This window comes from Grammomys surdaster, unplaced genomic scaffold, assembly GCF_004785775.1.
Source record: "Grammomys surdaster isolate TR1022 unplaced genomic scaffold, NIH_TR_1.0 100, whole genome shotgun sequence".
NCBI lineage: Eukaryota > Metazoa > Chordata > Mammalia > Rodentia > Muridae > Grammomys > Grammomys surdaster.
The window spans coordinates 7,746,479-7,770,304 of record NW_021604579.1 but is presented as its reverse complement, the minus strand read 5'-3'; the positions used below and the strand labels follow the sequence as shown (position 1 = coordinate 7,770,304).

The window sequence follows — 23,826 nt, the reverse complement described above, 5'->3', positions numbered from 1 at the left end:
GGATCTCTGGTCAAGCTGACTAGCAACACTAGCTAGAATCAGAAAACTCTCGACTCATTGAGAGACCTTACCTCAATGAAGTAAAGAATGAGGGAGGAAAATACCAGGTACCAACATAGGGTACCCACATGCACCCACACATATGTGGACATGTATACACACATGTATATATACTACACACATATACATGAAAAAGAAAGACAGAGTTAACAACAACAATTTCTAAGCTTACTTTGAAGATTGCACACCAACACTTTGTCCTTATAGGGACAGAGTAAGAGACTCACAAACTTTGTCCTCTTCTTAGACCCTTCTTCTTTGTACATGTCTTATTTATTCCTTTCAATAATACTAAAATGCAACCTTTCCCTTTTTATTTAACAGATAAAGAACCCAGTTTGTGTGGGTTTCTACTGTATCCCAAATACTAAGTGCTGGTTTTGGCATAAAATAAACCTTCAAAAAATAGTTTAGTGGTCAACAAATGAGAAGTGCACTCTTAAAAGAGCTAAAAAAAAAACTTGCAGTTTTTTTTTTCACTAGTGTCTCTGCTAACTTAGGACATAAGGCAGAGACAGTATCACAGAAAAATGCACGCAAGGAGATCAGAAGAAAACCCAGAAAGGGAAATAGAAAGTATAATATAATTCATCTTTTTTTTTATGATTGAGAACATTGTGTTTCATAATTCCAAAGGCATGTTTTAAATATAAAAAATCTGAACATGATTTTAAAAGCAGAAAATAAAACCCTAAGATAAAAAGTGCAGATCTTAGTAAGGTCTCAACTTTCTTGACTAAGTCCCTTTGTCCAGGAAATATGGTGGGCAATGCTGTACATGCAGTAGCATTGCCCAGCCATCAGGAAAAGAGGGATATTACTATGTGACCCTAAACTAACTGTCCTATGGAGAGTCAACCTTGTTATTTCTTTGCAACCTTCTAAAAAGAAAGATGCATTAAGAATACATAAGGAGAAAATGAAAAAGCTTACTGATAATATCTGGCACCTCCTGCATGAGACACACATTGCTCTCAGAATGCTGCACATACTGCCTCAGGTCCATACATATATAGTAACCCTATATGGCTCTGTCTGATACTTCAAAATCATGGAGTCAGACACTTGGCCAAGGTATCACCGTGCCTTGGGGATGATGGAGCAGTAAGTAAATTCAAATCTGAGTTTAGAACTCAGGAAGTTTTGACATTTCATTGCTGTATCATCACGTATCCAGATTCAGTCCCTGAAACAGAGCTGAGATTACTGACTGGAGACCATTCCATACCTCAGCAATGTGACAGGGTACACTAGCTGAGTGGGAGGCAGGATCCTTCCTTTCCAGATACCTATTATGTTTACCAGCTAAAAAAAAGCTTCTCCCTGGACATTTTATCCTGAATCATATCACCCATGTCCACCTCTCTCTCACCCATCCTACAAACAAAACAAACAAAATAAAAATACCCACATCACCCTCATCTGATTATCTCTTTTCATTTATTTTTGCTATGTACTTTCCATGATAATTAATATGTGAATGATAATAAAAATAATATTCTGCTTTCTAATATGACTACTATCAGTACCGTGTTGGTTTCTTTTCCTATTACCATGAAGAAATAGGAACAAATCCCCCAAAAAACAATTTAAGGAAGCAAAGGTTAATCTCAACCCACAGTTCACGGTATTGTCCATCTTGACAGAGAAATCAAGGCAGCAGGAGCTTGAAGAGCACAATCAGGAAGCAAAGATCAATGAATAGAGATGCAGGCTACTCCCCAGATCTCTTCAGTTAAATGTACAAGGATTCTAGCCTGGGAGACCCACCACTGTGAGTGGGTCTTCGAATTTCAATTAGTACAATCAAGTTAATTCTCTTTAGGTATGCCCAAGAGGCCCATGTCTCAGGTGATTCTAGATTCTGTTATAGTTACAGTTAATAATAACCATTATCACAAGCAACAAAACAATAAATGAGAACCAGGTCTGGTTGTGCGTACCTGCAATACGTGCAATTGCAGTACTGAGGAGGCAAAAGCAGGGGGAATCCTAGGTCAAGATAACATGGGCTACATAGTGAGACTTTGTGTAAAAGAGGAAAGAAAAGAAAGAGAGAGATAAGATATAATATGATGTGTGTGTGTGTGTGTGTGTGTGTGTGTGTGTGTGTGTTAATCATTATTCCATCATAATATACAAGACATTATTCCATCATAATATAGAAGCTTAGACTTCAAGGTTTTTTAATTGTCATTTACAGGCAGTCTTGTGCTAATTAAATAACTTTGCTTGAGTAAAAACGAAAGCCTTTATAGTGTAATATATATCCCCATGCACACGCATGAGCTATAACGTGTTTCCCGGGAAACCTGTGTAATCTTACCTGCCAGGATTTCCCTCAGACCTTTCAAGGGGGCCACGATGTCTCTGAAGAAGTTAAATAAGACCCTTTGACAATGGGGATGCCAGCATTTCTCCCTCATAGACACAGGTCCTCTCAAGGAGGCAAGAGTGAAATTCAAAAGGAGCTAGAAGGAGTGTAAAAGACTATGGTTTTGGTGTCTGTAGTTAGGATTGAATCCTGGCTCTCCCATTACTCCTCTGTGGCAGAGTACCTGACACGTTTTGGATTTCTAAAAAAGACTGGGGATAGTATAGTATCTACCATCCAGGATGGATTTAGAGAGTAAAAGAGAAACACAGATGAGCCCAGAAGAAGGCAAGCACTGGTTCTTGTTCACTGAAGTTACTCCTGCTTTTATTCTGGTTCCTCCAAACAATAGCAGCATATGGAAACCGTTAAGGGACAAGAAGGTCTTGTCACAGACACTTTACTGTGTGGATTTACCTCATACTCTCTTCTTTTGGTTCAGAGAAACCTGCACACCACCCCTGAAGGTGATTACCAATTCCTTGGCCATTAAGAGGAAATACCTGAGAGCAGGCTTCAGGAAGAGCTGATAACATCAAAGTGCATCAGAACCACAGCGTCTCCACCATAAGGAGGAAGGGATTTAAGAAGACTCAGATAATGTTGCCAAATCTTTGATACTTTTAGAATTATTAGTTATGGTATGGATGCTTGGAATGATAGATATTGGACTGTCACTGTATAGCTTAGTTCCCAGAAGTCTAGGGAAGAGTTCAACCTCCTGGGAAAGATAGCAAGGTCTAGATCCCACCAGCAGCCCAGCAGCTTGCTCCCTCAGGGCAAGGCATATTTCAAAACAGTCTGGAAAACCAGACCTTAGGTGACAGAAACCCTGGGCCACATATTTTCCAAGTGACTTTAAACAACTTCTGTCACTTCTTTCTTAGTTTACTTGGTCTGAGACAGGAGGATAGCTATAAAGCTCTATGCCCTGTCAAGATACACAGTGATTTCCAGGTCTGTCTGAACTAAAAAGTGAGACTCTGTATCAAAATTTAAAAACAAAATAACAGAGAGAGAGAGAGAGAGAGAGAGAGAGAGAGAGAGAGAGAGAGAGAAACACACATAAAGAGAAACACATACATACATACACACACACACCAAAACAAATCTGTATAAAACAAAACAAAAGCAAAACCTCACTAATCTGTAATCCAGTTCCGTTGTGGAAACCTATAATTTCTAGTTCTGTTTTTTACTTCTTTTTCTCCAATTTTGTTGAGTTTAAGTGCAGATAGGAGACATTCTTGGGAAAATCAGAGTTCATAGTTGGCTATGCACTTTTCAAATGGATATGCCTCAGAATGACTATACTCATGGGTGACAGTGACCCAGAAGTGAAGCCAAAGGTTATTATACAAAGTCTCAGGATAGATGGCAATATAATGGGTACTCTGGCCATAGGACTTGGGAAGGACAGACATATTTTGAGCTTCTGGTTACTGGGATGATCAAAGGCTGACCAGAGTTAAGGTGTTCTCTGTGAAAGACTCTTGCCCTGTCGTTATTCACCAGAAAAAGAATCATCAGAGCCTAAATGATCCAGGGACTGCCCTGAGTAGGAGGTTAGTGTCTGCAAGCCAACATCAGATAAGAAGTCTAGTGTTTTAGGGTAAAATTGAATCACCTTACTTCCTAGGAGGCTCATGAATTTTGTTGGAAGGTTTCTGGGACTATTTGTTATGTTTTTATTGGTGTTTATTACTGTATGTCAACTAAGCATGATTGACAACTTGACTATTTTTCTCCTCTGAGGATTTTCCATAATTGTTTCTCTCTTATTTTTTCTGTATATTAAGACAAACATTTTAAAAATGTTATCCTGTCTAGTTTTGCTAAGGAAACACTAGATGAGAGCATTTCTTATTGGGGTCTAGTTGAGGGAACCAACCAAACATGATGTCAACACAGATAAAGACAGTCCCAGAAATAAAGGGAGGCAGGGTATTGAATTGAGCTTTCGATGTTCCTCCTTTCCTGACCTCTGAGGGTTGTTCTCTTTTCAGGATTCATATTTTAGACATCTGTTCATTCGATTAGTCTTCACAGAGTGTCTTCATGTTCCAGGCTCGATGTGGGGGTATAAACAGAAAGAAAACAGAAAGGGTCCATTTTAATGGAGCTTTTGATCTATTGGCAAATAGACAATAGTAGAATAAATAGATAATTCTGGGCTAAAATAAAGGCTATAAAAAAAAGTGTAAGGAGACACAGAAGAACAGAACAGTGACCAGAGCATCTCTCTGGAGGGAGCTGGGAACAAGTATGGGAGGATGTCCTTGAGGAAGCAGTGTTTCTCTGAAAAGACACTGTGTGAGTTGACTTAACAAGGTACAACTTCTCAAACTAACCTGCCTCCTAACTGAGACTCAGAACTGAGGCAAGTTGTACTTTCAAAGATAATTTTTTTAAAAAAATTAATTTAATTCTTTTAAAAACTGGCATCCAGTGTAAACAGAAGACTGTAGTTGCAGGGCCTGGGTCCAAACTATGTCACTAATACGCGAGGCCTGTTCTTACTGTAGTCAGCCATGGGCAAATTTTTTAATCTCTTCAAGCAGAACTTCTTTCAAGAGGCTATTAATACAACTTCCTAAGTCTGTTATGAGTGTTATATGAAATAATCCATGTGAAGTTCTTGGAGCAGAGCCTGACATATGGTAAGTCCTCAGTATATATTATAATCCCATTATCACTACAATCGTTATTATAGTTATTATATGAACTAATAATGCATTCTTGTGTAGGGGAAGGTGTTCCAAATATTTTATTAAATCAGGTTAGGTATAATAAATTGAACTACATAGATGATTGTCTAGCAAGTATCCCAGCATGCCTCTATCCATCCACTCTTTTATGCAAGGCATGGGGTCTCAGGCTTTAGTCACCAAAGAGGAACTCTGGTCTCACGTGTCCTGAGACTATGGTACTTGCAGAAATTGCAGTGAATGTTTCCAAAACTTTGTGTTTGGAGCCATTCATCCTTTCCTGCTGATTTCACTGAGGCTTTTCCTTGACAAAATTAAAAGCTTTTATGTATTAAATACAATGGAAGATATAGATGTGTTTATGGCAACCCAGAGCCTGTGAATGTGCAGAGAGCATAGTCGAATTCATTGTACAAGATCCTGGCCTTGCCGTGTGAGCTCGTGTGGGCCACACATGTGAGTTGGTTAGTGGATGATCTAAAACCTACCATGCTACTCAAATAACATTTGAATTGATATTGAAAAGAGAGCAAAATGGGGCTACAGTGGGAAAGTACAACTTGCCTCAGAGAGGCTAAGTGGCTAATTTGAGATTATAGAAACATTTCAGAGTCCTATATATTTTCCCTGAAACTAGTAATAATGGTGGTCATTACTTATTGCTTGTTGATAATTTTTGATATGTATAACATGTTGCCTTAAAATTCTCTCACTGGTACTCAACTTTAAGAATAATCTAGAAATTAAAACAAAAACCCAATGTCCTTAAGCCACTAATTGAGTCAGGATTTCAGAATAAAGGGCCAGAAGTAGGATACTTTTAAAGCTTCTCAGGTGATGAAGACACAAAAAGAGGTAGAGTAGAATTCCTTCCTAGGTTCTTACATACTTACAGATAAGAAAACAGGAGGGATTGCTGGAAATATTAGAAAGATCACTGATGGTTGCCAAGGTTCAGGGCTGGTAGCGAGGGTTGAATAGTTAGAGGATAAAGGAATTTTAGGGCAATGAGCATATTGTGTATGATACTATCATGCTAGATATGTGTCAGCATACATTTGTCCAACCCTATAGAATGCACAATGGGGAGAATGAACTATAACATAAACTATGGGCCACTAGTGATAAGAGTGTGTTCACAGAGCGGCATCAGTTGTACTGCTGCAGTAGAGGACATTGACAGTGAGTAAGCTGTGCATATGGGAGTATGGATAAAGGGTATAGGGAAGACCTTTGTAATTTCCTCTTCATTGTGTGGTGAATCTAGAACACTTTTTTTCTGTTAAGTCTTTAAAAATGTATAAGGAGAGCCTTGAAAAATCAAGTATCACAGGAAAAAAAAAGGCAAAATCATGAAAAAATGTGATCAATCATTATCCGAGAGGTTGAAAAGACACGCTCCAATTGCTTTAAAAATTCACAGAACCTAGGTCTCCTTAAAATAGCTTTGCAAACTACATGGAGAATTCCAGGCAGTAATATGAAACATAAGTCCCACTGATGCCACTGAACATGCTTCAGCTGGCTAAGCTGAAGGAGCTTGACATGAACCCAAGGCTCTGCAAAACTCAACAGGAGAGCACGGTGGAGATGGATATGGGAATGCTAAGCTGGCCCAGATGTGTACATGTTCTGCTCCATTAAAATAACTTGGATGGGAGGCAAAGTACATTTGGCACACAGAAAGAGGAAGACAGGGGAGGGACGAGACTGGACACTTAGCTCCATCAAGGCCTCCCTCCTCCTCATACTTACCCTCCCCTCCAGTTTTCCTCCATACAGTTTGTGGAGCAAACTCTCTACCACGAAAACATGACCACCAGCCTTCCAGGCTCCTCAGAACCAAACTGCTTTGCCATTAAGTTCGATTTCTGAGCTCCTTCTGGGAGTTAATAGCAGTCTTCAGCAGTTCAGTGTGTGATTGACCAAGGATGTACAGGGCTTGATGTGCATGGCTTACAGGAAGCATCAGAGGACAGGTAGAACACCTAGCTGTCGTCTCAGAAAACAATCGTGAGAAAGGATAGGGGAAGGAAGTGATGTTGTCTGGACAGAGGAAAGATAATTTCCTAAGTTTTCCACATCTGAAAAGCTGGGATGGAATTCTTCATGATCTTAGTATGGCAAGTACAATATAAAAGAATCCAGCTCAGCACAGGAAACCTTTAACATTTAAGAGTGCCCTTAAGTTAAGGTGTGGTAGCAAACTTCCTAACACTGGATCTAAATGACCTTTTGGTAGGGCTGTTGAGGAGGGAATTCAGTTATAATTTGTGTGAACTTGATGCTTTAAATTGCTCCTTTGAGTTTAGAGTACGTGTGTGTGTGTGTGTGTGTGTGTGTGTGTGTGTGTGTGTGTGTGTATTTTGTGTATAGTTATTTTACCTCCATGTATGACTGTAAACTATACACAAGCAGTGCCTAAGGAGAACACTCAGCCCACTGTGCTTGCCAGTCCTTCTCCAGAACCCATTCCGTGGACCTACAGGCAGACCTACAGGCATTAGAGAAAGTGTTTAACCTGTTGGTGTCCATTTTTCTTCTCTTGAGGTTCTTGGGAAATAGAACTGCTGCTTTGTAGCAGTTCACACCAACGACATTGGTAGCTGAGGTGAGGGTGTTGGTATTTAATGTATTCATCCATCTGTCTGTCTTCAGTATGGGTTCAGGGTTTACTTGTTGGATTAACAGGAATGGGAAAGACAGAGTTGGATTCAGTTCCAACTCTGAAAAGAGCAAACAGGGTTTCAAGAAAACCTTGTAAAAGGCTTGTTCGTGGTCTCTTTTTGTCTTTAATATGTTTTTACCCAAGAGTCTAATTCATAGCCCTGCTCCATGTGTCTGGGTTGCTAAAGTTACTAGCTTTTATTTGCACTCAAAGAGCTCTGATTCTAGTTGAGGAGAGATAGAAAGACAGCCTGTCATCCTAGAATCTGGCTGAAATTCTTTACCAGCAGAAAAATAAAACTCCCAGCACTATTAACAACTGTTTAAGGGCTTTCTCCCTTCCCAGCTATATACATAATTCTCTAGGACCAGAAACCCCGTATACAGAGAAAGGATATGTACTAACTAAACTCCTTGTGCAACCTCAGTGGCTTCTGGTGTTACTTTATGAGATTCTAATTTCATCCAGAGCATCTCCAGAGCATTTCTGTAATTTCATTATCATGATAGAGACAAGAAGAAACAGAAGAAACGGTTTCTTAGCAACCTTTTGAGATATAACTCAAGTGTTTTTTTTTTTTTAATGTAGAAATGGCTGATGCTAAAACAATGGAAACTCCCTCGAGTAGACCCTACCTACACCTGAGTGTGTGTTACTTTTTGTGATTGTCTTGCAAAAGAGCCCACACCCAAGCCCTTGGGTGAGACTTACTTTCCCTGAGCACCTCTCCTTCTCTTAACCCTTGTACTTAAGCCTATATTAAAACATCTTTAATAAAACTGCCAACTCTGCTTCATAGTGCTAATATTCATTTCAGCATGGAAGCCATAAATCCCAGTTTGGCCAGATTTGAGGTCCCTAAAGCTTTAAAGGAACTCCTCAGTTTGTGAGAGTGAGGGTATAGAGCTGTGTCACTGTCCTCTGACCTCTGACACAGTGAGGGAATCAACCATGCTAGGATAAAATTCAAAGGTGGCTGGTCGGTAGTTGAACAGTGTGGGTGACTGGGGAAAGTGAAGACATTTGAACTGGTTTTCAGGGATAGCTGAGGTGGCCACACACTCAGTAAAGAAGAACTTCCTGGGATGAGAGTAAGAAGCAAGCACAAGGCTGTGGTCATGCTAGGTTGGGAAATGTTAAATAATTGATGCAGACTCTGGAATGGGCTGTGCCCAGGAAAGTAGTGAAAAATAAAATTGATATTTTGGGGTGACCCTCACTTAGATGCAGAGATGTGCTAGAGTGCTACCTGAAGTTATTTTTGAAAATGTGGTCTGGAGTCTCACGGATTGTCATTAAATATGGCCAACTTTGCATGGCTCATCTTATGAGCTACCAGAAATCATACTTCTCATTACATTCCCTTGGCCACCAAAGGGATGTATTTCTAAAAGAACCCATTTAAGATCAGTCAACATAAATAATATAATAATCAGGGGAGAATATTTTCTGGAACAACTCAGAGTTATAGGATAAACCAAGATAAAATTATGCATCAGGATGGCTTGAAGACCTATCCAGTTGATTGGATGTCACCAATGGACTGCTTTAAGAGAACATCATTTGACCGGCTACACTGGCTTTGAGCGCTGTGTGGAGCTCAATAGTATAAAGCACTCCTCAGATAAAACACATGAAGCGAATTTGGGAGTTTGGCTTTATCTCTATCATGAGTGTAGCTGATCTGAAATGTTGAGCACAGTGCCTTCAGTTTAAAATGGTTGAAATACTTTTTATTATTATTGTGAGGAATAGCAACATGAGTGTGCGTATGTGGAAGATGAGCATAAAGCATATAAGGGAAAACAAAACCTCCCACCTATGCACGAAACTCAGAGTCATGATAAACACTTCAGTGCAATTGTTTTGTTGTTACAGGTTAAGTTCATTTAAATGAGTTTTTAAAAACACAGCACTTCATTAAATCTATCACTTCCTTTATGCATGCCTTTATGAGAATATTTTTCTCACTATAACTTCATTATAAAGCTTTCTTAATGCCCTCAGACTAGAATGAAAGATTACAAGCAGTGGAAAGATGGGTTATTCAGACGCTAATTTAATATTGACATAGGATCCAACTGAGATTCAAGTTCTAATTCATCAGTAAATACTACAAGGTCCTTGGTATCTATTCTTTCTACATACCACCAAGCCTACAATATGATATGGAGTGTGTACTCAGAAAAATATTAGTTACTTGAATAAAAGAATAAGTGGATGAATGGGTGTATGTGAAATTCTGTTTATTCTTCCCCCCAAATTTACCAATCTCTCTCCGGTAAATACCCTGGAGGGCTAGACAATTGGGATATATATAGCTCACTTTTCCTGTAAACATACAATACAGAACAAGAACAACTTTCAGCCTTCTTTCTCTGGAAGATGTGGTTTGTCTGCAGGAACCAACCTTTGCAGGTTCTCATCTGTGACATTAGAAACAGAGAAGGGACTGTTGTTCTGCCCAGTTTGGCTCCTGAACTCCTGAACTGACTCCAGAAAATCTGGCCTCTGCTCTAGCTCCCCAGAGCCCTCCATCCCTGTTTCATTCCAACTTGTTCCTGCCCAGAAGCAACAAGTGGTGGAGGCGATTCCTCAATGGAGAAAGACCACAGGAAAGAGGGGTGGCACTGCTCCCTTAGGATGAAAACAGCCCTTGTCAAACCCTCTGCCACCCCAGCAGCTGGTTTAACTGGAAACCTCAGATTTCTCTAGTTCTGGCCAAAAACTGGTTTGGCAGCTCTAGGGGAATGTTTCTAGCTCGCTGACCCTCACAGCAGGTGTTGGCAATTTTGCCAAAGAAAAAGAAAAGGGGGAAATGGTTTGGAGGGTGGACTGAAGGAACGGAGGAGCTTAGTTAAATTCAGAACACTAAACTTCTGCTCACTTGCAAGTTTACACTTGGGGATTCTCCTAAAATTGCTACCATCCGGGCAGCCTCAGTCCTTCCCTCACTCTCCAGTCCTTTGCAAGGCAATTTTGTTGCAATGCAGTTTGTTCTGCAGCGCGATTATTGAAACTACTGAATCCGGCCGAAAGCGACTTTTTTTTTTTTTTTTTTTTTTTTTTAGCGGTGCTTCTCCCTGCAACGCTATTATCATTATTAAGGCGGTTGGATCTCTGCTCTTTCCCCTCCTTACTGCAATCGCACTCCGGCTGTGATTGCTCGGGTCTGACTTCGCAAGTGGCGGTGCGCTTCAAAACCCCCTCATCCGCCCCTCGCCCGGCTCTCCCTACTCCCCTCCCTTTTCCGCGCCCAGGCGAAAGCAGCCGATTGGCAGAGCGGGGCTTTCAGGAACAATAACAGTGGGGGGAGCCGGGGCCCCGGGGAGCCTCCCCGCCCCCGGCCCGGCTGCGGCTCACGCCCCTCTAGGGGTCCCCACCTCCGCGCCGCCCTACGGGCTGACCGGCGCCCGGGCCCGCCCCCGGCGCCCACCATGTACGCCTTTGTGCGGTTCCTGGAGGACAACGTCTGCTACGCGCTGCCCGTGTCGTGCGTGCGCGACTTCAGCCCCCGCTCGCGACTGGATTTTGACAACCAGAAGGTGTACGCGGTGTACCGGGGCCCCGAGGAGCTGGGCGCCGAGCCTGAGAGCCCCCCGCGTGCCCCCCGGGACTGGGGCGCGCTGTTACTCCACAAGGCCCAGATCCTGGCGCTGGCAGGTGAGCGAGCGGGCTGGGAGGGGCGTTGGGACCGGGCGGACCTGGGGCTGGTTCCGGGAGAGGCCAGGCAGCCGGCTGGGGCCAGGGAGCCACAGCTTGCTCCTGCCTCCCCTTTCTGCTCCTTGGGTTTTCTTTGAGTACCAGGTGTCCCTATGAGGCCAGACCAGTTAAAAAGACCCGAGGGTCCCCTTTGTCTCCCTTGCTTCCCTGACACTCCCGAGCCTTGCTGTCAGTCTGCCTTCTCTACTCTGCTCTCTTCTTTCTGACTCTTTTGTATTCCCCTTGCCTCTTCACTTTCCCCTTCTCTGGCTGCCTACTCTAGCTGTCATCTCTCCCATCTCTCACCTTTACCTCTCTCAGTTACTTCCCTGTGTTGCTTTCTATCTTAAGTTTCTCAAACTGTACCTCCCTCTCTCCCTTTAAGGCCCTTGGTGTCTCCTTGGAGCAAGAAGCAATGTTAGGTCTTTCAGATGGGTGTCCTTTCTCACAGAAGGAATCTCTGACACCTCATTCCTTCTGGGCCATCTATAGGACAAGGAGGCCTAACCTCAGTGTACTGCCCAAGTGGCAGAAGTGAGGAGGTGAAGGTCCTCAGGTAGCATCACCTCCACCCCGCTTTATGCATCTCCCAGAAGGCTCCTTGAGAGAAAGATGGTACAAACAGTTTCTAGTTCAGGTTAGGGCCTGACCTCCTAAGTCTTGATCACACCCGGGGGAGGGGAAGAGGGGAAGAAGACAGGCTGACATGCAAGCAGGTGGTCTCTTGGTTAATGGATAAAGATAGATTCAGTTTGTTAACAGGACAAGACAAGCCTCTCGGCCTCCTGTACTATGCTGTATCTGTCATGCTGAGACATAGGTTCCTCTTCAAGTAGAAACACTTGGCCTTCTTTCTGATCCACTTGTAGAAAGCTTGGGCGTACACCAAGTGGGGAAAAGGAAGTTACCACTTCAAGTCTGGAGAGCAGAGGTGTAGCTGCTGCTGGTAAGAGTGTTGCCTTCGAGTAGGCAGTGACAGTCACCTTCCACCTGGAAGACAACCCCAGAGATTAGGAGCTGAATGAAGACATTGCCAGGATTCTGTGATTTTGACACTTTTCCTACTTTTTCCAGGTTCCTATGTTTCCTCTCCTTTAGCCTAAAGATGAACCTAGCATGAATCATAGTGACTTTGTCCAAGATCCCTGGACAAGCTGTCGGTGTGTGAGGCCTGGTGACTGATTCCTTTTTAATACCTCTAGAAAGTAGGCTTATGGGAATAAAGGAGCGAAAGATTTGGAATAGATCAGCACCACAGGGTCCTCTTTTTGGAAGGTTGAGTACTTATCACCTCCCAGACAGGCCTTGGGGCACAGGGCTGTAAGTCCACTCACCACCAGATGCTCTGGTCCAAGGGAAGAGTGAGCGAGAGGGGATGGGTTTAGAGCAGAACTCTTTGTGGCTGATTAGGTTTTATTTTGTTTGCGTGCTTTCCTTTAATTATCTAGGAGGGAATTAGGAACTTATTCAGCAAGAGGATAAGCCGGAGGAAATGTTAACTAGATGGAATGTTAACTATTTGCTACAAGAAAGGAGAGCATGCTACTTGATGATCCTGACTCGTGGAGATCCGGGAGAGCGGATAGGCTGGGTGCCAGGTGTCAGTGGTAAAGGCCTCTTAGAGATTGTTGGTCTACCTGTCTGTCCACTCAGGCATTCGTTTCTCCATTCCTTCAGAAAGTGTAGACACATGGTGCTCTTCAGGAAGTACAGGGAGGCTAGTTAGACAGATGGCAGCCGACATCAGCTCTTATCGTAAACTCAATACAAGTTACAGTGGGTTATTAAAATACATACATACGTACATGCGTACATATGTACATACATATGAAACCTAGGCAGCTTATAGAAACTCAGCAGAGTAGATGCAGAGACGAGTGGTACCAGTTTCAACGTAAGGATTTAAAAAGTGCTTCTTCTTATCTCCAGTTTTTTTGGTTTTTTTTGTTTGTCTTTTCAAGACAGGGTTTCTCTGTGTAGACCTAGCTGTCCGAAAACTCTGTAGACCAGGCTGGCCTCGAATTCAGAGAGATTGGGTGCATGGCAGGGAGGTGTGGGGACTATGACAACTTGAAGTTGGCTAAATTCCATTTTGAATTCCAGTAAGCTGGTAAATTTATAAATTGGGACTGTTGCTCTTGGTGCAGACCTGATTGGAAGGGTCGGTGTGAATCCTGGAATTCCTCTATTCTGGAACCACTCCCCCTTGTGTGTTGAGCTTGGTGGCTTTGAGGCTTGCTTGAAGTGACTTCACTTGAAAACTCATCTGACCCCTGCAAAGACCTTTCTCTTATCTAACTACAATCAGCCTTCTTGTGGGACTTAGGGATTCAAACCGGGATCCCATGGGCTCTTACAGTCTTGCAGTCCAGGTGGCAGAGTTGTGCTGTGCCACCAAGTTTGGGGAATTAGTCCCTCAAGTGGAAGGCAGAGATGGCTTTGTGTCTGTGGACTGCCCCTGGTTAATTAATTAGTTGTGACCTCAGAAGCACAGTTCCAGAGGAAGCCTTGGAACTGCTTTATGGCTTTCCATGATATATGTTAACATTACCTTGTATCTGCCCAAGCCAACCATTGTAGCTGCCTCAAAGTGTCCCTTTCCATAAACCCAGGAAATACCCAGCCAGCTGCTATGGTGCTTTGTACTTTGCCATCTGCGGTAGCTTATGCCATGGCAAAAGTGTGTCAAACTCTAGTGCATGACTTCTTTTGTACCAAACTACAACTCCAACTTTAGCTAAAAAAACAAAAAAAAAACAAAAAACCAAAAAAAAAACCAAAGTCCCCTCCCCACTCTTCAGTGACAGTCTTGCTATGTGCCTGCTCATTATCGATGTTCATCTCTTACCCACTGATAGATTCTCCCATGATTCTTGTTTCCATTTTATAGATGAGAACACTGAAGCTCAGAGACCTCCCTGCAACCACATACAAATAAACAGCAAAGGCAGAATGGCAGCGCAGATCTTCTAGTGCCAGCCCTGCTTGCAGTCTCCTTTGTAAGGTGGCTGATGAGCCAGCACAGCGTGGTGAGGAAAGATTGAAAGGAGAGGGAGAATGTCAATGAAGTGTGTAGCCCAAGGCAAGTTTTCCAGCCAGAGAACAGAGTTAGTTCTGAGTATTCAGAGCCATTCTGTTCTTCCCCTGTCACCTGACCAACCTTTGTACAGGGATCACAAACTTACCCACACTTCTACTTGTCATCTGCCTGTTGAACCCCTCTCACAGGAGCTCCTGTCCCTTATAAAGAAACAGAATGATTCAAGGATCGGCTCTCCTGTGAACTGTGGTCTCTTCGTCTTTGCGTTTACTTGCCACGCAGGCTGTGAAATTGAGAACTTCCCTTCCAACGACCTCACAATTGTCTAATTGCAATCTAGCCTGCTTATGGGGTTTAGAGACTCCAAACTGGTTCCTGCAGGCTTTTACAGCTTTGCAATGCTGTCATTTTTCTGGGCACCTATAGTGTGTAATTACTGCTCGACTGCCCTAAATTCTCTTTGTGGCCAAGTGTGTCCTTACTGTTTCTTATAGGCCAGACACAATGCAGTAATGTGTGGCTATACCAATGCTGAGTCCAAGGCTCCAGGATCACAGTGATGACACGATCCAGGGAAGACAGTCCTTTTAGGGCCAGGCACATGGGGTTTCTGTGGAGGGGACAGAGCGATGAAGGAGAAATAAACACTGTCCTCAGGGAGCGTGTGGAAAATGCTAAGTAGAGGTAGAAGCCAGGCTCTAGGGAGCACAGAAAAGGGACCAATTCTAGGAGGGTTTGAAGTTTTTCCTTTCCAGATCTACAAGCACTGGCTATTTCAGTCTTGTCTAGGCTCTTACTCATCTAAACCCATGCAGCAGCCTACTGATTGATCACCCAGTCTCCAGTCCACTGTCAGAATGATCTAAACCACTGTCTTATCAATCAGCTTCTCTCCTTAGAACTCTCTGTAGCTCCCCACAGCCTGCTTACCAAAACTTGAGCTTTTTGGCCTGTAGACCAGCCCCAGGCCCAGTTTACTTTTCCAGACTCACCTCTCCAACCCCCTACCCTGCTTGTCCCCTACCCTGGACTTGAGGTATATCTTGCTATTGAGCTAGCCACAGTGGATTAATCTTTGTCTGACTTGAGCCCTCTATCTAATCAGAGTTTACCTTCCTTTGGAGAAATCAGACTTGGGACCCATTGTTGTCCAACTGTGAGAGAGAATGGACAAAGTACACTGGGAACACCCAGCCTTAAGGGCACTGTCTTGCCTCTACCCCAAGGGAGATTATTCCTCCTCAGGACTCTGCGCTGTGCTTGCTCCCCACTTTTGACTTGTTGCATTTTAAGACTGTTTTGGTTAGTGAGTGATCCTGCCAGACTGTGAACTTTGCCAGTGCAGGGACCTGCAGTTCAGGGCTGTACATCCACTTGAGCCAGGCTCTGTTGCTCTCACACACTCTGTGAAGACAAATGTTTTATCATGTTGTTGTTGTTGTTGTTGTTGTTTTAAGAGAGGAGGTATAGGAGGCATGAACCTCTAAGCCACAAACTTGGTTTTGTTTTTAGAACAGAAACCTGAAATGGGATTTTGAGGTTTCATTCAACTTTATTCATCTGGAAAAAGTCAACATTCTTTATCACTCCCTTGACTAAAAGAAACCCCACACTTGAGGGAAATAACTCCCAAAGCCACGTTCTTCTCACTTTGGTAATTTTAGCTCATTCAGGGCTCAGGTCCCAGCTTGGCACTGTCAGTCCAAATAGATCACTTGCTCCAGAAATGCTTTGGAACTTCTACAAAGTTAGCAGAGAAGCAGGGGACTAGCCAATTTCACATGCAGAGATTGTTGCATGTCATCAATGGGAGACTGCCAAGCAAAGGATTGCTTTTTTTTTTTTTTTAATAAGCAAGTGAAAACTTTTAACTTAGGTTTTGACATGTTCTACTGATACACACTTGAGTAAAGATTGGGAATTGCCTGCTGTCATCTGTTACAGATTCTACTGGAATGTTAATCACTGAAGGTTGAATCTGATGTGAGCTGTAGTGTTCAAGATCCACATATTTGTTGCAACTAAGTAATATGTGCTAAAGAGTGCTTCAGGGTCCTGGTTTGTAGGCTGAAAGGAGAGAAGCCTAGGCAAGTTGAAGCTTTTTCTTTGTTTAGTATCTATGAGTGTGTGTGTGTGTGTGTGTGTGTGTGTGTGTGTGTGTGAGAGAGAGAGAGAGAGAGAGAGAGAATTTTGTTATTCAAGAGCACATTAATTTTTACATTTAGAAATATCTAAAAAAAAAAAAAGTAGAGTTCACATTGAGGTCTTTTCTCTAGGAAGGATTTTTTTTTCTTTTACCTGTGTGCTTTTGTTTAAGCTCCTTAGACACTGAAGCTGTGTATTCCCTTGTTATCAGAAAAATCATATAACATGAGGAAATTTTCTTTGGCCCATGTAAGTTCTGCAAGTTCTGAGTTAGTTCAAGGTGGTCCTGTTGAATACTGGGAGGTAATGCAGGAGAAACAGGTGCTGATAATGTCTGACCAAAGTTTCTCAGGACCCACCAGCTTCCAGGTGCCATGCACACATCTTTTCTAGATAGAGCTTGAGGAAGCTACTCAAATTCCTATTCAGTAAGTGCTGTAGGTTCCAGACAGTGAGCTGTATCCTCCCATGTGGACCAGACCCATAGGAAGTATGAGTTAGATCATGAAGTCTGAGATTCAAACTAAAGTGATAGTCATGATGTATCTGAGATATATTATGAAAGCATACAGTGAAGAATGGTGATTCAAGACTGGGATGTCATCCCTGAAGATGCTGAGACAGGTTCACAAGTGTAAGGCAGCCTAGGCTACATGTGCAGCAAGACCTTCTCCCCTCCCCCCTTTCTCTCTCTCCTTCTCTGTTTGTCTCTGTGTCTCTGTCTCTTTCTCTCTCTCCTTCTCTGTCTCTCTCTCTCTGTCTCTCTGTCTCTGTCTCTCTCTCTCTCTCTCACATGCACACACACACACACACACGCGCGCGTGCGCGCGTGCACTCATGAATGTGCTCACACACAGAAAAATTATAAGAAGAAAAACAGTGAAACTCCCTGCTCTGATGCTCGGTGAGGTGATGATGGTAACTTGGGCCTTTCTTCCTCAGAGGACACTCTTGAAGAGTAGCTGGTTGGAGGGGGAGATGATGAGTTTTGTGTGAGGTCTGTTGACTCTTAGGGCACCATTGAACATGTAGGAGAATATGCTAGGAGAGAAAGTAGCCCAGAGTTCAGAAGAGTACGCTGGGCTAAAGATTCTGATTTGGAAGTTACTAGCTATGAAAGGGTCGATGTAACACTGGGTGAAGGAGAGAAGCATGTAAGGACGGAACTCCCCAGAACACCAGCTTTTAAGGGCACTGTTGAAAAGACAAACTGTAAAAGGTGACTAGGAAGGAATGTACAGAGATAGACTCAGAATCAAGGGATGGGGGTGGGGAGGGTCCTAGAAAACCAAATGAAGAGAGAGATCTTAGCACTGCAGGTCTTGGCTGGCTTTTGTTTCATTTAACTATACAGCAACTGCCTCTACCCAGAGCTCCTTGGTGAGACAGACGACAGGAAAGCTAAATATACAAGCACAGAAGATTTGCATGGAATGTTATTTTTGTACTTTTTTGGTTTCTGAGTTTTATACTCTAGAGGAAGGACCAGGTTCGTTTCGGGGGATCCAGAAGTAGAGTTAGTGACGGGGTGGAATTCAAGTGCTCGTTGTGAACAGTAAACGAGAAATAGAGAACAGAGGCATCATGGTAAGCACCGCAGGTGTGGGGCTGCCTGCTCTGTCATGGGAGTGGCAAGCAAGTCCAGGGATATCTTAGAAAGGAAGCTTGTCTTAGGGTAGAGGAAGGTTAGAGAACCTGAAAGTCATCTCCTTAAGTACTGAGGAGGAAGTGTGAGAGCTCAAAGAAAATGTACTTTGAAGATAATATGGGTTCAAACTGTGCAGAGAAATCCTTGACTCCTCTGAGAGTCAGGTACTTATCTGAAACACAGAAACTAGTGATCACTCACTTGCCCACTGTGTTACTATTAAAGAAACATGGACAAGCATCTGGTATACAGTAGAAACTTCTTAATTGACAGCTGTCGGGGCTTCTATGGGCTAACAGTTGAAGAACAGCCAGCTGAGTCACACACATTACCCTTTGTGGAAAGGAGTGTTCAAAGGAACAAATGCATGTTAAGTTTAAGACTTAATTATGTTTAAAGTCCTCGTGGGACTTGACCTAAGCATTGAGGGCTTACCATTTTCCTGTGTCTTGACCTGTGACTCTCTTCTGGGGTCATTCATTACCCTAGCAACACTTCTGGTAAAACTCATAAAGGCAGCTAGACAAATGACATTCCTGTTTGTGTCTATGCCCCAGCTCTGTTCCAGGGCCAGCAAGAAGGTGGGCACCTGAACAAGGAGACCCACCCACTGGCAGTTTCCTCTCCCCCTAGGCGCCTCCCTACTTGGAGGAATCTTAGAGGTGATCTGTTGTGGTCTTGCCCTGCCCAGATAAGAAAGGGACCTAGGACACTGAAAAACCTGTTGAGGGTTTCCAATTCAGTGTTCTACTGAAAGGAAGTTAAGGTCACCCAGGGAGCCTGTGAGAACCAGGCCTCAGTCCAGCACCCCCTGCTTGCCTTTGGTACTCTGCAGCAGGGTACCCTTCTTTTTGTTGTCTTGGTTGGATAAAATCCTTGAAACTTGAGAATTCTATTTCTTTGGGTTTTATAAAAATAAACACCAGAGGCCAGAGAATGTAGCGTGCTTGTCTTTTCTGTGGCGTATGTTTTTAATGCAAACACAAGACTGCACAAGGTTTCCTTTTGTGCAGATGAAAAGCTTGAAACTTGCATATAGATATTTATAAAACAAGACAAAACCTCTGTTAAACATTTCATGTTTGGCCTTCTAAAATTTAGCATTTCATTCTAACTGGCAAACCCACACCAACCTCAGTTTGGTGGCTTTGGATTATTTTAAATATCCAGCATCCTGTGGGAAGCAGGACAGCCCCCAGCCTGACTCCCATTGCATGGTCAACGACTAGATACCACAGGTCCTTTCTTCACATCTGAGGACAGATTTAACCATGGTTTCCTGTTAACCTGTCTGTTACTTCAAAAACAGCATTTTCTTTATATCATGCCACCATCTCTCTCCTTGTTAATAACAAATAACAAACTTTGTTGTTATTTTAATGAACACATTTTTTAACTACAGAGGGAGAAAGACAGAGACAGAGACAGAGGTAGCAAGTGCTGGGAGGCCTTAAGGAACTTTTGAAGTACAAAGATTTATACAGTATGTATCTCAGGCTGGGAACTCATCAGAGATGTTACCTAAAGTGTAGACAAAATCTGAGGAGAAAGGCAAGTACTTCAGAAGTTTTATCAATATAATCACTAGTATATATATTTTTTTCAGTTCAGTTGCTAAAGCTAATATTTTTTTCTTGCTTCAATAGGTACAGTTTCAATAGGTACAGTTAGGTGACAGCAACAGGCCCCAAGTGTCAAACATCTGGGAGTGAAACCCCTGCTGTCACTTAGGTCTTAGGAAAACCACCTCACCATGGATTAGATGTAGTGAGATAAAGGATCTGGCAATGGAATTGGCACATATTAGGTGTTTGTTCAGGATTTGTTGAAAGTGTAAAATCATATGGCTGACATCATAGAAGTAGGAGAGGGTAGGAAATGCTCAGGTTAGGGGCTGTATTCCTACCCCAGAGACCAAAATCAGAAAGTCAAGATAGTGAGAGAGGCGTCTCTTTCAAGGAAGCATACTTCTGTATACAATAGCTTGCCTCTGAGGTTGGAACAATTGGGGAGGCAGGGTAACCAAGAGCTATCTCTGTCTCCATCTTTCAGAATCAGTTGCTAGTTTCTTCTGTAGTTTTCTGGAAATCAAAGCCAGAATCATATTCCAAAGTCACATTAAAATGCCACATGAAATATTTGCTGTCTGAGATAATCCACACCACCGTTCACCTTCATTCATGTGACCAGTCAAGAGTTATAGCTTCTTGTCACCCTGTGTCGGGGCTCATCCTCATACCCCATCCATCTTTCTTGGCACTGCCACATAAATCTTTGTAAACCATCTCTTTCATCATGTCTTAATCTGTGTCGGATACTTGGACTGGCTTTCTTTGCCTTGAGACCAAAAGCCACACACATACCCCACAAGGGTGGCTATTCATGGAACATCTGTGGCAAGGACATTCACTTTGCCAGGTGCTTTATGCACACCATCACCTTAAAGAGCATTTTGTTTCTTTGGAGGCCTGGGAAAGTTAAGGAGCTTGCCTTAGTTCCCTCACATAATGTGTAGCAGTCAGAATTCTGGCCCAGGACCAGTTGATTCAAATGCTTGGGCTGTTTTGTTGTTGTTGTTGTTGTTGCTGTTGTTGTTTTATTAATTAACTATGCCCTCTACTTTTTGTGGTAACACTATATTGAGTCATCTCTGGGTGACATAAGGATGGTGTATATCTACCTTCAACCCAGATGTAAGATGAGGAAGGCTCAGAGATCCTTCTTTGAACTACCACCTCCATGAGTCAGGCCTTACATTCTGGTTGGGATTCTTGGTACATACTGGGGTTTAAGGCCTCTAAACGAAAGACCACCCTGCTTAGTGTTCAGATATACATGGACTCAGTATGTATTCACTGCCTATAGGAAAAGATGGACTTAGGCTTCAGGTCTTCATAACCTTCATCCAAGGAGCATGAATGAATGAAGAGATTAAAGAAAAACAGAACAGAGCCAGGTGCTGATTGGCTCTCAGAGGATGGAGGCAGTGAAGGCCCAGCTTTAGGAGTGTATGAGCTTCATGTTATTATTTGCTTCTGTCCCTTCTGTGAAATCCTGTCACTTCAGAGCTGTGTGGACTGCTCTGCCTGCTTTTCAAAGAGCCTATACAAGGCCCATGACCTGGATAACACCTCTTAATGCTGCTCTTGGCAATGATTGTTGCTTTATGCAGACTCCTACAGACAGACTGTCAGGGAAGTGGGAGTAATGCAGTTTCCTGCTCTCAGCTCAGGCCAGGGAGTAGGGATACCCTTATCAGTACCATCACTGTCATCCAACCATTCACCACTGAGTCACCATGGTTTCTGCGTGTTCTGTGCATGTACTGGGAGGTGATGCAATTTAGCTTGTGGGACAGAAGATCTGTATCGCATCCTGGCTGTCCGCCTTGGCTGCTAGGTGAGTTTAGGGAAGAGTTTTATATGTCTGAGATTAGTTTTTTTGTTCTTTTTGAAAAGCAATAGAAGTAGCGAATAATGCCTCTTTGCATAGTTGTTGTGAAGTGTTACCTATCTGTGTTATATGTAGACATTCCACATTGTTTCTGTGTTTTGAAGTCGTGTTTTAGAATTCAAGCAAGTTTGAAACCCAGGCTGACATTGAATTCAAAATCTTCCTGCCAAGTATGTACCACCATGTCCAGGATCATATATTTAAATTGAAGTGTTTTATTTTGCTTTATGTTTTAATCAGCACAAAATGTACCATTTTCATTGTTTTGAAGGTTTATTTACTTTTCTTTTATGTGTATGAGACTTTTGCCTACATGTATGTATGTGTACAATGGGTATGCAGGAGCCTGAAGAAGCCAGAAGAGAGCATTGAACTGGAGTTGCATATAGTTGTGAGCAAGCGTGTGCTTGCTGGAAACCCAACCCAGATCCTCTAGAAGAGCTGCTTTTGACCAGAGTCATCTCTCCAGTTCTATTTAAACTATTTTTAATGTATATGAAATTCAATGCTTCTTGGTATGTTCTGTCCCCAGCACTACTATATAATTCTAGAATATTCTCCTAATCCCCCAGCGCCTCCCCCCCCAAATCGTTATCAATCCTATTAGTCAGTTATCCCTGCCTCTGGCAACCTCCAATTTATTTATTGTTTCTCAATTTTCCTTTTCTGAATGACTCATAGTAATAATAGAATTATAAAGTACATGGCTTTTATGTCTGAATTTCTTAGCCTAATGCAATATTTTTTAAGATTCATCCATATTGTACCATCAACTAGTGTGCCATTTTTATGGCTGATTAGTACTACTCTATTGTATGTATACTATATGTCATCCATCCACAAGTTTATTGATACTTGTATTGTTTTAGCTTTTGGGCTATTATGAATATTGTTTCAATGAACATTGATGTATACATTCCTAGGTAGACATACTTTCATTTTCTTGAGTATACATCTAGAAATGCAGTTTTTTGGTGATACGATAATTCTGTGTTTAACTATTTGAGCAACTACTACACTGTTTCTGCAGCGGCTGTCTCCTTCTACATTACACCAGTTTCTCCAAATCATCCCTGACACTTATTAGAACCCCCTACCACACACACACCTTTTTTTTCCCTGTTTGTGGACATCCTCAGCATAAATGGAATATCATAATTTTGATTCACAGTTACCCAATGATTGAGGATGCTGAGTATTCATTTGTGTGCTTACTGGCGTAGCTTTATTATTATTATTGTTATTGTTATTATTATTATTATTAAGCATTCTTGTTTGATGAGTCTCTATTGTATAGCTAGCTCTATGATCTGGGGTTACTCAGGTGGCAGGATAGCCACTAAGCAAGCAATTGGAGCACAATAAAATAATAGAGCATAATGAATACAGCATGTGGGATGAAACCTCAGAGGAAGAAGGAATTGATGAGTGCAGGCTGAACAGACTTTGTGAAACACACAAGGAAGAAGGAAGACATGGAAGACCAGGGAGCCTGGGTGTGTCTTGGGGAGGAGCCTCCAGTCAACACTTACCATCAAGTGAAGAGCACTCCTGTCTGTCACCCATCCCAAGCCAGACAGTTAGGTAGGTCTCCTGCTCATGAGGCAAGAAAGACTCAGGCCTTAACTAATCTAGGGTTCTGTTGTTTTCAGGGTGTGCTTTCCAACAACAACAACAACATAGTGACCAGTAATGAAGTGAGGACTCACCTGACTTCTCACACTGTAGAGCTGGGTTTAGATCATGTGACTCCTAATTCTTTACACAGCTGCAAACTACTCCTCATCTCTTCTTAACTTGGCATTGAACGCCACTCATTCTCTAGTTTTAACTGCTTTGTTTTTCTTCCTCACCTCCCCTCTTTCCTGCCTGTCACCTTTTAGATCAGTGCAAAAACATCTTACCCCATCTTTTCTGTTACAGCGTTTACTCTCCCATGTTCTCCCATCCAAGTACTAACCAGGCTGAACCTTGCTTATCTCCCTGAATTAGACACGATCAGGTGTATTCAAGGTGGTATGGCTGGAA

At 42.6% G+C, this 23,826-nt stretch overlaps 2 protein-coding genes across 6 annotated transcripts in view; both read left to right on the top strand.

Moving 5' to 3' along the window:
• Agbl4 (ATP/GTP binding protein like 4) overlaps positions 1-23,826 on the top strand; it is a 1,113,017-nt gene that overhangs the window by 863,849 nt on the left and 225,342 nt on the right. The gene's annotated exons all lie outside the window — the stretch shown is intronic.
• Positions 11,079-23,826, top strand: part of Bend5 (BEN domain containing 5) — a 47,227-nt gene continuing 34,479 nt past the window's right edge. The window contains exon 1 of one of the 3 annotated variants that reach the window (XM_028786985.1): positions 11,079-11,473. Coding sequence is in view for 2 of the 3 variants with exons in the window: in XM_028786965.1 (XP_028642798.1) it covers positions 11,248-11,473 (226 nt within the window). In the remaining variant the exon portion in view is untranslated. Of the gene's footprint in view, positions 11,474-23,083; positions 23,383-23,826 lie in introns of those variants that run through there. The other 2 variants (XM_028786965.1, XM_028786974.1) reach the window with 2 other exon arrangements.